Source organism: Eulemur rufifrons, chromosome 7 (assembly GCF_041146395.1).
Source record: "Eulemur rufifrons isolate Redbay chromosome 7, OSU_ERuf_1, whole genome shotgun sequence".
In the NCBI taxonomy this organism is placed as follows: domain Eukaryota; kingdom Metazoa; phylum Chordata; class Mammalia; order Primates; family Lemuridae; genus Eulemur; species Eulemur rufifrons.
The window spans coordinates 117,774,399-117,790,839 of NC_090989.1; the positions used below are offsets into that span (position 1 = coordinate 117,774,399).

The following is a 16,441-nucleotide window of genomic DNA, read 5'->3' on the forward strand; positions in this document are numbered from 1 at the left end:
TCAGTTCTTGGGTACTTAGGTATTGAATTAATGGTAACTATTTTTTGTATTGTGATTTTAAATTCTCATATTCTTGATATTTACTTGTTTAAGATATACTTTCACAGCACATTTGTTATAGTGTTGTTCAGCTTAATTTTATTCTATAGATTTAAATGTTTGCATGGAAATTTATATCTTCCTCTTTCTTGCCACTGTAGTATATCCGGAACTGTATAATGAACAGGACCCTGCCCCACTTTATGCTTGTGGAATGCTGCAAGATCAAGAAAATGTACGAACAGGAAATGATTGCCATAGAGGCTGCCATAAATCGAAAGTCATCTAACCTTCCTCTTCCTTTACCACCAAAGAAAACACGAATTATTTCTGTAAGCTTCATTTGTGAACCTTTGGTAACCTCCAAAGGCATGTGATTTTGTTAGGTAGTATGCTTCAGTCTCACACATATTTCCTTTGCTCACTTCTCCTGTAAAACCCAGTGCATATTTACCAAAAATCCATCACTGTTTATTTTAAAGTAATAGCTAAAAAAGCTACTATTCTTTTTCCTTACTTAAGGTACAAATTAAATGTAAATGTGCTGTTTATAGTTTTGGTGTTTTTTTGGTGCCAAAGAAAAATGCCGTCAAATTAGAGATTAGCCTTTAAACATAGGATTTCAATGAGCGGTTTGGGATACTCTAGTAGAAAAGTTAGATATGCAGAAATAGTTGAATTACCAGTATAATTCATTTCTATCAGCTTAGCTGTGGTGGTGGTTTTGTTATAATTTGCCTGTCTTCTCAATGTTGAATTCTTTTAGTATTAAATATGAATGAAAGGTACTATTTTTTCCTGAATGTAATATACTTATATAAAGCAAATGCTAAGTTTTTCTTCATTTGAGCAGTTAACATATTTTAGTCAGTTAATCTTTACAAATTGTATGTTTAACTGCGCCTTGATGTTACTTCTATATTAATGTAAATGATCAACTCTTAATTTATACAAGGCTATTAATGCTATTTATTGCTCCTTTTTATTTTAGTGATATCTCTTAGCAGTAGTGGAATAGTGCCTATGTTTTGCCGTGGAAACAAAGTACTAGAGGTTATAACGATTAATTTTATTTATTTATTTATTTATTTTTGAGACAGAGTCTCACTCTGTTGCCCAGGCTAGAGTGCCATGGCATCAACCCAGCTCACAGCAACCTCAAACTCCTGGGCTCAAGCAATCCTTCTGCCTCTACCTCCCAAGTAGCTGGGACTACAGGCATGTGCCACTATGCCCGGCTAATTTTTTCTATATATTTTTAGCTGTCCAGATAATTTCTTTCTATTTTTTAGTAGAGACGGGGTCTCGCTCTTGCTCAGGCTGGTCTCAAACTCCTGACGTTGAGTGATCCTCACGCCTCGGCCTCCCAGAATGTTAGATTACAGGCGCGTGAGTCACCTCGCCTGGCCACAATTAATTTTAATATATGTGACTTTCAGTTGTTAATTGAGAACTCTAGTTTCATAATTTTGTCAATAGACATGAGAACTAAGATGATTTCATTGCTAGCATAGAATATTCATTCCTTTCATTAAAATACTTTGTATTTATTTCATTCTTTTACAGCATGTTTGGGAAAATAACAACCCTTTCCAGATCGTCTTGGTTAAGGGAAATAAACTTAACACAGAAGAAACTGTAAAAGTGAGTACAGCTAAGATTTGAAGCTGCCATGTGCTCCATTATTTGAATAACTTGCTGATGTGCTTAGTAATTCACATTGGAGATTAAATTTTATCCATATTGATAAATAACATGGGATAGAATATGGCAATTTATTATAAAACTTTGACAATTTTTGTTTTAAATTATTCTTTGAATAATTAGAGATCTCCTGGAAAGACTGACGTTGAGTATTATTTAGAAGAAATTATTTTGGATTCAGCAAGTGAAATTTAAGCCAAAACTATAGATCACATGTTTCTATGCAATCTTATTCTCCTCTCTCATCCTTGCTGAGAGCTGCACTCAGCCTCCTCTTTGTCTTTTTTTTTCTTCTTTAAACTTGCTAAACACAGAGAAAATGTAATCCCATTTCTTGAAAGAAGATAGATGACTACATTATGGACCACAAGTTGTTAACACATGGGGATTTATTGTTCAATCCTATACAGTTAAATAAAGACCTAATAAGACATTTTGTCTCAAGGTATAAAGCATGCATTTTCCCTGTTTTGCTGGGTAGGAAATTAAGTGAATAGTTTTGTGATCCAAGAAAGATTCAGTAGTTTGAAATGTTTGTTGGAATGAGGATATATATTTAGGAGCCCCTTACCAAAAATTACCAATGGCTTGCTTTTGTATATGGACGTTAAAGATTTTGGGGGAGAGTAAAAAGGTGATTACCAGTGGTCCGGAAGTGGGGGAAATGGAGAGATAGAAGTCAGAGGGTACAAAGATACAACTATCTTGGATGAGTAAGTCTAGAGATCTAATGTACAACATGAGGACTATAGTTAATAATGTGGTATTATTTACAGAAAATTTGCTAAAAGAGGAGATTTCAGGTACTGTTACCAAAAAAGAAAAAAAAAGGCAAGAAAGGTAACTATGTGTGATGAAGGATATGTGAATTTATTTGTAGTAATTGCTTTATTATGCATATGTATATTAAAACATGTTGCATATGTTAAATATATATAATTAAAGAAAAGATTGTTTGGGTAGCTGTCATTAAATAAATAAAGGCTTTGCTCTTACATTCTCAGCAGGATTTTTCTTTTTAATCAGTATGTTTATCACCAATTAGTGGTAATTCTGGTTTTTTCTTTTTTTTTTTTTTTTCTTTTTTTTTTGAGACAGAGTCTCACTCTGTTGCCTGGGCTTAGAGTGCTGTGGCGTCAGCCTAGCTCACGGCAACGTCAAACTTCTGGGCTCGAGCAATCCTTTTGCCTCAGCCTCCTGAGTAGCTGGGACTACAGGCATGGGCCACCATGCCTGGCTAATTTTTTCTATATATTTTTAGTTGTCCAGATAATTTCTTTCTATTTTTTTGGTAGAGACAGGGGTCTCGCTCTTGCTCAGGCTGGTCTCGAACTCCTGAGCTCAAACGATCCATCCGCCTCGGCCTCCCAGAGTGCTAGGATTACAGGCGTGAGCCACTGCACATGGCCTGTTTTTTTCTTTTAATTTAAACTTTCCTTATTAATTTTTTACAAATGTAAAAATATAACATGATTATTGCATGTTAAAGTTATTGCAAGTGAAAAAGTGTAAACATGATTAAGAAAAAAGGTACTAGTCTTTTCTTCCCATCTCCTTACCATCATGAGGGATTCAAGCTCAACAAGCCTTGTGAATGTCCTTCGTGTTTATACAAATATATAAACATGGTTTGGGGATCAAAGGAGTTTTGGTTGTGTTTATTTCTTGATAAGTTTGTTAGAGAAAAAAGGGATGGTACTTTATATATTATTCTATAACCTGATTTATTCACTTTGTAATATATCTTGGACAGTCCTCTGGATTAGTATATATTCAGTAGAGTTCCTTGGGGATTTCATTCTTAAAGGCAAAAATCACATATAGTCAAATCTACCTTCAACTCATATGGGATATAATGTATATATTATATACATGTATAGGTTTTGTTCAGTGATTTGTATGTATAGATGTATAATTTACATAGTAACAAATCCTACTTATTCTTTTAAATTGCAGGCCATCATGTTTATCTTCTATAGATAATTTATCAGTTCTTTAATTTTCTTGTAGTTGGTATTTCTCTGTAGCCCTTTATTATTTAATTTTTTCCAGAAGAATATCAAAGAAACCTTTACACATGCTCTATTTTTCTCAAGCATTATGCTTCATTTTTAACCAACATTAGGGAAGGTAATCTCCTTTACTTGGTCTACTGATTTAAATGTTAATTACGCCAAGGGCAGCTCACAGTAGCTCATGTCTGTAGCCCCAGTGGCACCGGTCCACCTTCTGGGCTCAAGCCAGCCTCCTGCTTCAGCCTCCCAGGTAGCTGGGACCACAGGCATATGCCACCATGCCCCACTAATTTTTCTATTTTTTGTAGAGATGGGTAGTTTGAAATTTATTTTTTTTCCAGTGGATATATAAGTAGTCAGATTTTCTGTTTCTTTTGTGTCAGTTTTGGTAATTTTTGTCTTTCAGATAATTGTTTTAAGTTGTTAAGTTTATTGGCATAAAGTTCATGATAGCCCCTTACATTAGTTTTCTATTGCTATGTATCAAGTTACCACAAACGTAGCAGCTTAAAACAACACTTATGTGTTAGTTTACCAGGCATGTAGTTCCTAGGTTCTCTGCTTATGGTCTTAACAAGGCCGAAATCCAGGTGTTAATTTCACCTGGATTTCAGTAAGGGCTGCATTATTTTCTGAAGGTTCTGGGGAAGAATCTGCTTCCAAGCTGATTCAAATTGTTGGCCAAGTTCTTTTCATTGCAGTTGTAGGATTGAATTCTCCATTTCCTTGATGGCTGTTGGCTGAGAGCTACTGTCTATTACAGAGGCTTCTCTCAGATCCTTGCCCTGTGGCCCTATCTTTAAATCCAGAATTGACGACTTTCTCAAGCACTGAATCTTCTCATGCTTTGAATCTTTCGCCAAGAAGAGTCCAATCCCTTTTAAGGGTTTACCAAATAGGTAAGGCTCACTGAGGATTATCTCCTTTCCTTAAAACCAACTATATCATATACTATAACCTAATCACTGGAGTCTGATCTGTCATATTTACAGTCCCAGAGATCATATAGGGCACATGACTCCTTAGGAGGTCTGTAATGAAAATCTCAGATGTTCAGTGATGATTCAGGTATCTACCTAGCAGGCAATTCAGTGTCTTCCAGCTCTGTGAGAGTGCTTGGAATTCTGTAGCACATGGCTTCCTGGTCAGTCTTTCCCAGGCTTGTGGTATTTCATCTTTCATGTATACGTCTTAATATTTAGTAGAATCCTGAACTGTGTGTTGCCCAAAATCTAGAAGATGGCTAGTTCAGACAGAGAGATCATAAGGAGAAGTTGTCTATTTATAGCTCTAAGAGAGGGGTCTTCTAAATATGTCTGAGAGAATACAAATTTCACTGTTTTTTCCCCTCACTTTTTTGTTTCTTTTTTTTTGTCTTTGTTCTCATTTGCCCTAGTCTCTAAGCAGTTCTGCTGCTTACAGCAGCAACAGTGGTAGCAGGGGCAGTGGCAGGAGCATAAAAATTCAGAGAGCTAAATCTTCCTCTCCAGTTAGAGGAGTCGGAGTCCCAAGAGAATGGAGTCAATCCTCGTTGACTTTTTTTCTCTCTGTCCTTCCAGTGTTTGGCATAGTTGCAGAAAGTACAATTGAATAAAGCATCAGCTTTCTGGGTGGGCGAAGTATAGGGGAGCCCTAGGCCACCAAAGAATACTTGGAAACATACAGAGTGGGAGAAGATTGGGAAAACAACCTCTCAAAGTTGTTTATACTTACAAGCTTATTCCTGAGCTGTACGTATGAGGATCTACCCTAAACAGCCTACATACTTTGGGAACTGAACTGTGGCATAAACCACTACCCAAGTCTCAGACTGGTTAATGTGTAGTGCGTACATAGGACAGATGCAAATAGTCCAGCAAAGGATTTGAAAACTTAACTGGTATTGGAACAGTAGCTCACAGAAGTCTCGTTGAAACTTGCAACTTAAACCTAACTATTGTTCCCTAAAACAAAACTGTCAACATTCTCTATGGGATATAAACAAGGCCCGTTGTCTCATAACGTAACAGTCAAAATGTCTGCAATACAATTCAAAATTACTTAACATATAAAGAATGAGGAAAATCTCAAGTGGTATGCACAATGATAGTCAGTAAATGTCAGTGTTGAGATGACACAGATGTTGACATTATCTTAAAGACATTAAGCAGTTATAAAACTGCTCTAACAACTAAGGGCAAACGCAATGGGAATGGAAAGGGAGAAAATTTCAGCCAAGCAATAGAAGGTATAAGGAGACATCAAATAGAAAATTTAGAACTGAAAAATATAATAACAGAAATTTTAAAATTGTCTGATAGTCTCTCTTTTTTTTTTTTTTTTTTTTGAGACAGTCTCACTCGCTCTGTTGCCCGACTAGACTGCCATGGCATCAGCCTAGCTCACAGCAACCTCAAACTCCTGGGCTCAAGTGACCCTCCTGCCTCAGTCTCCCGAGTAGCTGGGACTACAGGCTCATGCCACCACGCCTGGCTATCTGAATAGTCTCAAGAGCAGAATGGTGATGAGAAAGGAAAGGATCAGTCAACTTAAAGATTAATCAATAAATATTTTCCAATTTGAACATCAGAGAGAAAAATTTTTGGTGGAAACGTTCTATAGAGTCCCAGGAACCTGTGGGATAATACTAGAAATTCTAACATGTGTAATCTGAATTTTAGAAAGAGAAGAGACAGAGTATAATTTAGAAAAACTATTTAAGGAAATAATCACAGGAAACTTTGCAAAGCTGGCAAAAGATGGAAACATACAAATTGAAGCAGCCCAGTGTTCCCCAATCAGGAGAAACCCAGAGAAGTACAAACCTAGTCATATCCTGTATCACATGTTATTAGTCATACATCTTGGTATCTCAGTGTAGTTATATGGGTCTTAGAACCTCCAGTCTATTAATATATATATAACCTGAGAAAACAATATTTTAATCTTTTTATCTAATTTCAGTGCCTGGAACATTAAATAAATATTTGTGCAATGAAGGAATGTATTTTAACATAACCATCTCTAAAGTTCACACAGTATTCCTCTCAGAAGCCAGACCAAATCTACCTCTTTACAAATTGTGACATAATAAAGTAATACACATTTAATCTCTGCCCCTGGTTCCTGGCTCAGAGCTCCTAAAACTCTTACAACTTCCTGAGTGATAGGAGCGCCTTTTTTTCCTCCTTTTTTTTTTTTTTTTTTTTTTTTACATTTTTATAATCGACACATAATAATTACACATACCTAAGGAGTACATCATGATGTTGTGATAGTTATAATGTATAGTGATCAGGTCAGGGTAGTTAGCATATCAATCATCTCAAACATTTATCGTCTCCATGTTGGGAACATTCAATATCCTCCTTCTAGCTATTTGAAATTATATAATATATTATTGTTAACTTAAGTCAGCCTATAGTGCTATAGAACTGCAGCCCCCAACCCCTGGGCCATGGACCTGTACCAGACCTATACTGGTCTGTGGCTGTTAGGAACTGAGCCGCATGGCAGAAGGTGAGCAGCATGAGGGGAGCGGCACAAACCAGCTAAGCTTCATGTGTATTTACAGCTACTCTCCATTGCTTGCATCACCGCATAAGCTCCACCTATGTCAGATCAGCAGGGGCATTAGATTCTCATAGAGTGCGAACCCTATTGTAAACTGTGCTTGTGAGGGATCTACCTTGTGTGCTCTTTGTGAGAATCTGTTGCCTGATGATCTCAGGTGGAGCTGACGCAGTGATGCTATCACTGGGGAGTGGCTGCAAATACAGATTATCATTAGCAGAGAGGTTTGACTGCACAATAAATGTAATGTGCTTGAATCATCCCGAAACCACCCCCGGACCCCTGCATCCATGGAAAAATTGTCTTCCATGAAACTGGTCTCTGGTGCCAAAAAGGTTGGGGACCATTGCTAGAGCACTATATCTTACTCCTCCTATCTAGCCATAATTTTCTATGCTTTAACAAATCACTCCCTATCTGCCCCCCAACCTTTCCGTTCCTTTAGTGTGTTGTATTGTAAGTACATATTACTTTTATGAGATCAGCTTTTTTTTTTTTTTTTTTTTATGTTTCCACATATAAGTGAAAACACACAGTGTTTAACTTTCTGTTCCTGGCTTATTTCACTTACCATAATGTTCTCCAGTTCTATCTGTGTTGCTGCAAATGACAGTATTTTATTCTTTTTTACAGCTAAATAGTATTCCATTGTGTACATATACCACATTTTCTTTATCTGTTCATCTGTTGTTGGACACCTAGGTTGATTCCTTATCTTGGCTGTTTACTGCAGTAAACATGGGGGTGCAGTTGTCTTTTTGATACAATGATTTCCTTTCCTGCAGATAAATGCCCTATAGCGGGATTACTGGGTCATATTTGTAGTTCCATTTGTATTTTTTGAGGAACCTCTATACTGTTCTCCGTAGTGGCTGAATTAGTTTACATTCTCACAAATAGTGTCTAAGAGTTCCCTTTTTTCCACATCCTCATCAGCATTTGTTATTTTTTGTCTTTATGACAATAGCCATCCTAACTGGGGTACAATGATACCTCACTGTTTTGGTTTTCATTTCCTTGATGATTAGTGATGTTGAACATTTTTCATATATTTCTTGGCCACTTGTATGTCATCTTTTGAGAAATGTCTGTTCATATCACTTGCCAATTTTTAAAATTGGATTGTTTGCTGTTGATGTTTGGGTTTCTTGTATATTCTGGATATTAATTCCCTTTTGGATGAATAGTTTGCAAATATTGTCTTCCATTCTGTAGGTTGTCTTTTCACTCTGTTGATTGTTTCCTTTGCTATGCAGAAGCCTTTTAGTTTGATTTAATACCATTTGTTCACATAAGCTTTTCTTGCCTATGCTTTTGAGGTTTTATTCATAAAATCCTTTCCCAGACTAATGGCCTAAAGCATTTCCCTATTTTCTTCTAGTAGTTTTACAGTTTAGGGCCTTACATTTAGGTCTTTGATCACTGTTGAGTGGATTTTTGTATAGGTTGGGAGGTGGAAATCTATTTTCATTCTTCTGCACATGAATATACAGTTTTCCCAGCACTATTTATTGAAGAGACTGCCCGATATAGATTCTTGGTGCCTACGTCAAAAATCAGTTGGCTGTAGATATGTCAGTTTCTGGGTTCTCTACTCTGTTCCATTGGTCTATGTTTCTGTTTTTATGCCATTACTGTGCTGTTTTGGCTACTACAAATTTGTGGTATATTTTCAAGTCTGGTAGTATGATGCCTCCAGCTTTGTTATTGCTCAGGATTGCTTTGGCTATTAGGAGTCTTTTTTGGTTCCATACAAATTTCAGGATTTTTTTCCCCCTAATTCTGTGAAGGATGGCATTGGTATTTTGATAGGGATTGCATTGAATTTGAAATCGGTTTGGATAGTAGATATTAATTCTTCTGGTCCACGAGCATGGAATCTTTTTCCATTTGTTTGTATCCTCTTCAATTTCTTTGTAGTTTACCTTGTAGATGTCTTTCATCTCCTTGGTTAAATTTATTCCTAGGTATTTTTAATTTTTTATAGCTGTATAAATAGGACTGCCTAAATTTCTTTTTTAGCTAGGTCCTTATTTGTATATAGAAAAGATACTGATTTTTTTATGTTGATTTTTGTGCCCTACAACTTTACTGAATTTGTTAGTTCTAAGAGTTTTTCGGTAGTCTTTAGATTTTGCTATATGTATGATCATGTGGTCTGCAAACAGGGACACTTTGACTTCTTCCTTTCCACTTGGGATGCCCTTTATTTCTTTGTCTTGCCTAATTGCTCTGGCTGAATGGAACATCTTTCATTATAATATTTGATCTAGTCCCCAGTTCCTGACACTAGAGCTTCTAAGACCCATGGAATTTTGGTAAGACTGGAGTGTCTTTGTATGTTAATGAGATGACTGGAGAATCTGCAGATAGCTCCTGGATGGGGCCTGGTTGCCAGAGAAACCAGCCTTGTGCAAGAGGGTTGGAACTTTCACCCCACCCACAACCTTTGGGGCAGGGAGGGAGGCTAAAGATTGACTCAATAACCAGTGGCTAATGATTCAGTCAACCCCACCTGCTTAACTAACCTCCATCAAAAACCCTAAATGATACGGTTTGCAGAGCTTCTGGGGTAGTGAATGTATCCACATGCTGAGAGGGTGGTGTACCCCAATTCCATGGAGACAGAAGCTTCTGTGCTTGGGACCCTTCTGGACCTCACCCCATATACCTTTTCATCTGGCTGATCATTTATATCTTTTTTGATAAACTGGTTAATGTGTTTCCCTGAGTTTTGTGAGCTGTTAGAGCAAATAATTGAAGCCAAGGAGGACATTGTGGGAACCCACCACTGACCAGAAGTACAGGTGACAACCTGGGACTTGGGATTGGCATCTAAAGTAGAGGTCAGTCTTGTGTAACGAAGCCTTTAACCTGTGGGGTCTGTTCTAAATCCCTGTAGTTAGTGTCAGAAGTGAATTGTAGGCCGGGCGCGGTGGCTCACGCCTGTAATCCTAGCACTCTGGGAGGCCGAGGCGGGTGGATCGCTCAAGGTCAGGAGTTCGAGACCAGCCAGAGCAAGAGCGAGACCCCGTCTCTACTAAAAATAGAAAGAAATTATATGGACAACTAAAAATATATATAGAAAAATTAGCCGGGCATAGTGGCGCATGCCAGTAATCCCAGCTACTCGGGAGGCTGAGGCAGTAGGATCGCTTAAGCCGAGGAGTCTGAGGTTGCTGTGAGCTAAGCTGACGCCACGGCACTCACTCTACCCTGGGCAACAAAGTGAGACTCTGTCTCAAAAAAGAAAAAAAAAGAAGTGAATTGTAGAACATTCAGTTGGTGCCCAGAGAGTTGGAGAATTGGTTGGTGTGGGAAAAACCCTCACAAATTTGATATCTAAAGTGTGTGAGTATAGAAGAAACAGGTTTTCCGTGTATAAAAGTATCAAGGATGCAACGTGGTACACTTCATAAAAACATGGAAATTCCCACCTATTCATGTGGCTGATCTTTTTTTGTGTGTAATATCTGAAAGCAAAAAACGTAGTGGATTTTGGCCATAGTGTTTAACAAGGTGTTAATTTGAAACCAATTCGTATCTTGTCCAACACAGAACATTTTTAACTGGTGAGTATAGAAATGCAGTGTGTGTGTTGGCTTAGCACCTCTCTGCTGTACTAAAGTTCTAGAGCTTGCAGAAAAAATGTCACTTTAGAAGTTTACTTAAGTTGGATAATAAAACACGTGACTGTATAAAGCATGATAGTACTTTAAAATTTTTCAGAAGACTGAAGGTGACTCAGACTAAGCATCAGGAAATGGTACAATTTTTATTTCATGTGATATAAGTTTAGAGAATGGATTTTCTTACTACTTTTTCTGAAAACAAAGCTGATAGAGAAATGGAGGGGGAGGTATTGTTTGTTGAAATAGTGGCCTTAATGGTGGCAAGAAAGTTTTCCTGGGTGAGTATTGGAGTAAGTAGGAAGGGGGGAGGTAGTTGGAGAGTGAAATGTAAGAATTAGTGATTTGGAGGTGCTAGGGTGTGGTGAAGTCAAATTCAGATGTGATCATTGTGTGGCTGAGGGGAAGAATAGGAAGTACCCAGTGGAGATTATTTTATTTTATTTTTTTGTGTGTGTGACAGAGTCTCACTCTGTTGCCCAGGCTAGAGTGCCCTGGTGTCATCCTAGCTCACAGCAATCTCAAACTCCTGGGCTCAAGTGATCCTTCTGCCTCAGCCTCCCGTGTAGCTGGGACTACAGGCATGCGCCACCACGTCCAGTTAATTTTTCTATATATTTTTAGTTGTCCGGCTAATTTCTTTCTATTTTTAGTAGAGATGGGGACTTGCTCTTGTTCAGGCTGGTCTCAAACTCCTGACCTCAAAGGATCCCCCCACTCCTGGCCTCGGCCTCCCCGAGTGCTAGGATTACAGGCGTGAGCCACCATGCCCAGCCCAGTGGAGATTTTGAAGTCAGGGAACTCGGCAGTCAGATGGGTTGCTTGCTTTAGGTATGTGGACCCTGCCTCAACAACTTTTAGTGATTTTCCTCTCACTTAGTATTCTTCAGATCTTGGAAAGCAATTAATGGTGTCTTCCTTGTCAGAAACTTGAAAACTACACTGCCTTTTCGCTATTCCCAAATCTTTTTCTCTAGCCTAGATACTTCTTCAGTTCTAGACTCCTCTATTTTCACACTCTACAAACACATTTTTAAAGCCAGCTTGTATTCAGCATGTCCAACTCATTGTCTTCCTCCTTTGGTTACCTTTCCTTTCATATTTGGTAAAGCAGCTAGAGGTGCCCCCTCCATCACCATATCTAGTCAGTTGATCACATCCTATTCCTTCCTCTTTGTCTTCTCACACCCTGCCATCTTTATCTTCTCACACCCTGCCATAGTTTAGTCCTTTACTCTCTCCATGTGAATTATGGCAGTAGCCTCCCCACTGCCTCCTTGCCTCTAGTTTCACATCCTATCTTATACCCAACCTGTTCTCTACCCTGAAGACCATGGGGCATTTTTAACTGTTTCAGTTACATTCCTGTTTAGTAGTCTGAAGTGGCACTGACTTTGCTGCTAGCCTCTCCAACCTGAGCACCTGCCAAGATGTTGATTTCCGTGGCCCTCATATGCCTCTGTGTACCAGATTGTTTTCACTTCTTAAGGAATGCCAGGGTTATTTGTTTTTGCACTGGCAGCAGGCATCTCCTTTTCCTTCTCTACCTGTTGAGCTCTTTTTTAAGATAATGTTTGGTACAACAGTGGTAGAGCCTTTCCTAACCTTCTAATAAATTTAAACTCTCATCCATTGTGCGTTTTTTTTGTTATTGTTGTTTTTTTTGAGACAGAGTCTCGCTTTGTTGCCCGGACTAGAGTGAGTGCCGTGGCGTCAGCCTAGCTCACAGCAACCTCAAACTCCTGGGCTCAAGCCATCCTCCTGCCTCAGCCTCCCCAGTAGCTGGGACTACAGGCATGCGCCACCATGCCCGGCTAATTTTTTCTATATATATTTTTAGTTGGCCAGATAATTTCTTTCTATTTTTAGTAGAGATGGGGGTCACGCTCTTGCTCAGGCTGGTCTTGAACTTCTGACCTCGAGCGATCCACCTGCCTCGGCCTCCCAGAGTGCTAGGATTACAGGCCTGAGCCACCGCGCCCGGCCCATTGTGTATTCTTTAACTGATCCTCTCAGTCTTCCTAAAGTAAATTAGAAAGGAAAAAAAAAAACCTATAAATCCAGGATGGAAATGGGAGTGGTTTTGTGCTCTTATTTCCTACCTTATGTATAGTTTTGCTAATACTAAATACCATTTATGGAGTACTTTTTGTTGATCAGCCATTGTGCTTAAAGTTTTGTGTGTTTTATTTAAGCCTCACAACAACTTTGTAAGATAGGTTTAGTTACTATCCTCATTTTGAAAAAATAGACCCAATGAAATGATGTTGTCCAAGGTCCTAATACTTAAAAGTGATGGACCCAGGGTTCAGTAAAATTCAAGCCTGTCTGAGAAAATTGTTATTAATAACTACAGAACCACTTTTTTTTTTTTTAGACAGAGTCTCACTTTGTTGCCCTGGCTAGAGTGCCATGGCGTCAGCCTAGCTCACAGCAACTTCAAACTCCTGGGCTTGAGCAATCCTCCTACTTCACCCTCCCGAGTAGCTGGGACTACAGGCTTGTGCCACCATGCCTGGCTAATTTTTTGTATATATACATTTTTAGCTGTCCATATAATTTCTTTCTATTTTTAGTAGAGACAGGGTCTCGCTCTTGCTCAGGCTGGTCTCAAACTCCTGAGCTCAAACAACCCGCCCACCTCGGCCTCCCAGAGTGCTAGCTAGGATTACAGGTGTGAGCCACCACACCCGGCCTACAGAACCACTTTTATCAGTTAATTTTAGTGCTTTGCGGAGTGAATTGGGAGTATATGTGAATTTAGCTTACATGACTGGAACAGGATGTTGAGTATATAATGTCATGCAGAATGTTTGGAAATGTGTTTAAAGCTGTGAAATTGATCATTTCTTCAGCCTTGAAAGACTTCTGTAGAGATGATACAGACTTTGATGGTGGGGCACTTTCTTCATTACTTAGGAGAAAATAATTGTTCTATGTTTTTTATAGGCAACTAAAATTTTATTTAGATACTAAAGTAATTAGGAATATGAGAAATGTGTGTTAATATGCCTTCTCTTATTCTAATTCTATCTAGTGATCTACCTTGCCTATTAAAAATACTGTACTAGGGGCTGGTGCAGTAGTTTATGCCTGTAATCCCAGTAGTTTGAGAAGCTGAGTCTGGAGGATTGCTTGAGACCATGGGTTCGAGACCAGCCTATGTACAAAGTGAGACCCTATCTCTACAAAAAAAAAACAAAACAAAAAACCAAAAAGCCAGGCATGGTGGCATACACCTGTAGTCCCATCTCCTTGGGTGGCTGAGGCAGGAGAATCACATGAACCCAGGCTGCAGGAAGCTATGATTGCGCTATGGCACTCCTGCCTGGGCAACAGAGCAAGACCCTATCTCTTAAAAAAAAAAATACTGTATTAATGTCAGTTTCTCATAATTTTGATATTTTGAGTATAGCATATAAGGTAGATATAAAGGTTTCCTGAAAGTATGGTTGTTTAAGTCCTTTTTTGTAATTTTCCTTAGTTCATAGTCTTTACAAACTGAAAATGAAAGCCCCCAGACTTTTTGACTAATTTCTGGGAACACAGGTAAATTTCATTTAAACTAAGTTACAGATACAGACTTAAACAAAGATTCCTTGAGGGTATGGCTACTTAATCCTGAAACTGCCTATTTAAAGACAGAGCAAAAAACCAGAATTGTTTTTAAAAATAATGCCCAAAAAATCATTTCTATTTTCATTCATGCTCTCATTACAACTAGTGAGTTTTAGATTGGCTGTGAGTATACTGTTGTTATGTTTGTATACAGGGTCTTAAATTTTGAGCATCCAGCCATTTAATGATATTTTCTAGAATATTAATTTAAAAATATTTAAAGATAGCATTATAAAATAAAATCAAAGGTCCTTTAAGGGAACAAGTCACCAAAATTCCTGCCATCCAGTTTAAACTACTTTTATTTGTGTTCTTTTCTTCACACAGTTACAATGTGAACATGCTTTTAATAATATTTTGTGTTATTCCATTTTTCATTTGAGGCCACATCATAAATCTGTGTTCCCTTTATATACAGTGTAGACTTCATGATGGATTGAAAGTAAGAGACACAGAGGTGTCTGAGTAGATGCTGATGCCATTTTCACTGCGGTACAGAACATAGGAGATTATGGTTAGTTAATTTCTAAGGAAGATTTTTGTTTGAGTTTGATATGGGAGAGACTTGCACGGGTCTATAGCCTGGTGGAGAGTGAGATTTTTCCAACGCAGAGGAGCAAAGGAGCAAGGTATAAGTACTTGGGGAGTTGGAGCAAGATGGAACTAAGGAAACTTGTTTTTTTTTTTTTTTTTTTTTTTTGAGACAGAGTCTCACTCTGTTGCCCAGGCTAGAGTGAGTGCCGTGGCGTCAGCCTAGCTCACAGCAACCTCAAACTCCTGAGCTCAAGCGATCCTCCTGTCTCAGCCTCCCGAGTAGCTGGGACTACAGGCATGCACCACCATGCCCGGCTAATTTTTTCTATATATATTTTTAGCTGTCCATATAATTTCTTTCTATTTTTAGTAGAGATGGGGTCTTGCTCTTGCTCAGGCTGGTCTCGAACTCCTGAGCTCAAACGATCCGCCCACCTCGGCCTCCCAGAGTGCTAGGATTACAGGCGTGAGCCACCGCGCCCGGCCACTAAGGAAACTTGAATAGAGGGTTTACTACAAGTTTTTTTAGTATCTTTTGTAACCTTTATTACTTTAATCTTTACTGTGTCATAATAATCAGTGTTTAGAGTAAGGAATTTTCTTAAAATTTTTTTAAAGAAAAATTTCAAACATAAATTATGTAGAGAATAGTATAATGAACCTCTATGAACCTGTCACCCAGCTTCAACAGTTATTCTGATAGCTTTTTAATAATTTTTCTTTAGCTTTTAATCACTTAAAAATACTTAATGTTTTATTCCATCTGTGTTTATTTTGCTGGAATTAGGTAAAATGAATACTGTTTTATTAAGTAATCCACCCTTTCCCTGTTGTGTTATGATGTCTGGCCTATTAACCTATAGTTTTATTTATGTCAGTATAACATAGTTTTAATTATTTTAATAGGTTTTAAACTCATATAATTGTAAAAATATTGTAAATACTTATATAAAAATTTCTGGTAATATCAACATTTAAAATTTGATATTACTGTTTAATATGTTTTAATATCTATAGATGAAGTATCTGGATATTCTTGAATATTGATCTTTTCAAAATTGGGATAGTAACTCTTAAGTCAAAATGGCTTTTATTGATAAGCTTTTTTAAAAATGAAAGACAAGAAAATTCTACACATGTATTCATTTATTCATTAAATATTTGTTGAGTAGTACTGTATGCTAGTGTCTTATCTGAATAAATTGGTATAAAAACTTTTGACCTTAAAAGTATATTATTAGGTAAATTAGGTAAAGTATATTAGGTAAATCTCTGTTTCACTGCTGCTTTGTTTTAGTTCTACTTTGCCACTCACTTTTAAATTGGAGATAATTAGGTCATATCTTCTTT

At 37.8% G+C, this 16,441-nt stretch overlaps 1 protein-coding gene across 1 annotated transcript in view; it reads left to right on the forward strand.

Moving 5' to 3' along the window:
* The window catches only part of PIK3CB (phosphatidylinositol-4,5-bisphosphate 3-kinase catalytic subunit beta), a 162,594-nt gene that overhangs the window by 86,909 nt on the left and 59,244 nt on the right, over nucleotides 1–16,441 (forward strand). Inside the window, exons 9-10 of the mRNA XM_069473169.1 lie at nucleotides 201–371; nucleotides 1,606–1,683. Coding sequence (XP_069329270.1) covers nucleotides 201–371; nucleotides 1,606–1,683 — 249 coding nt within the window. The remainder of the gene's footprint in view (nucleotides 1–200; nucleotides 372–1,605; nucleotides 1,684–16,441) is intronic.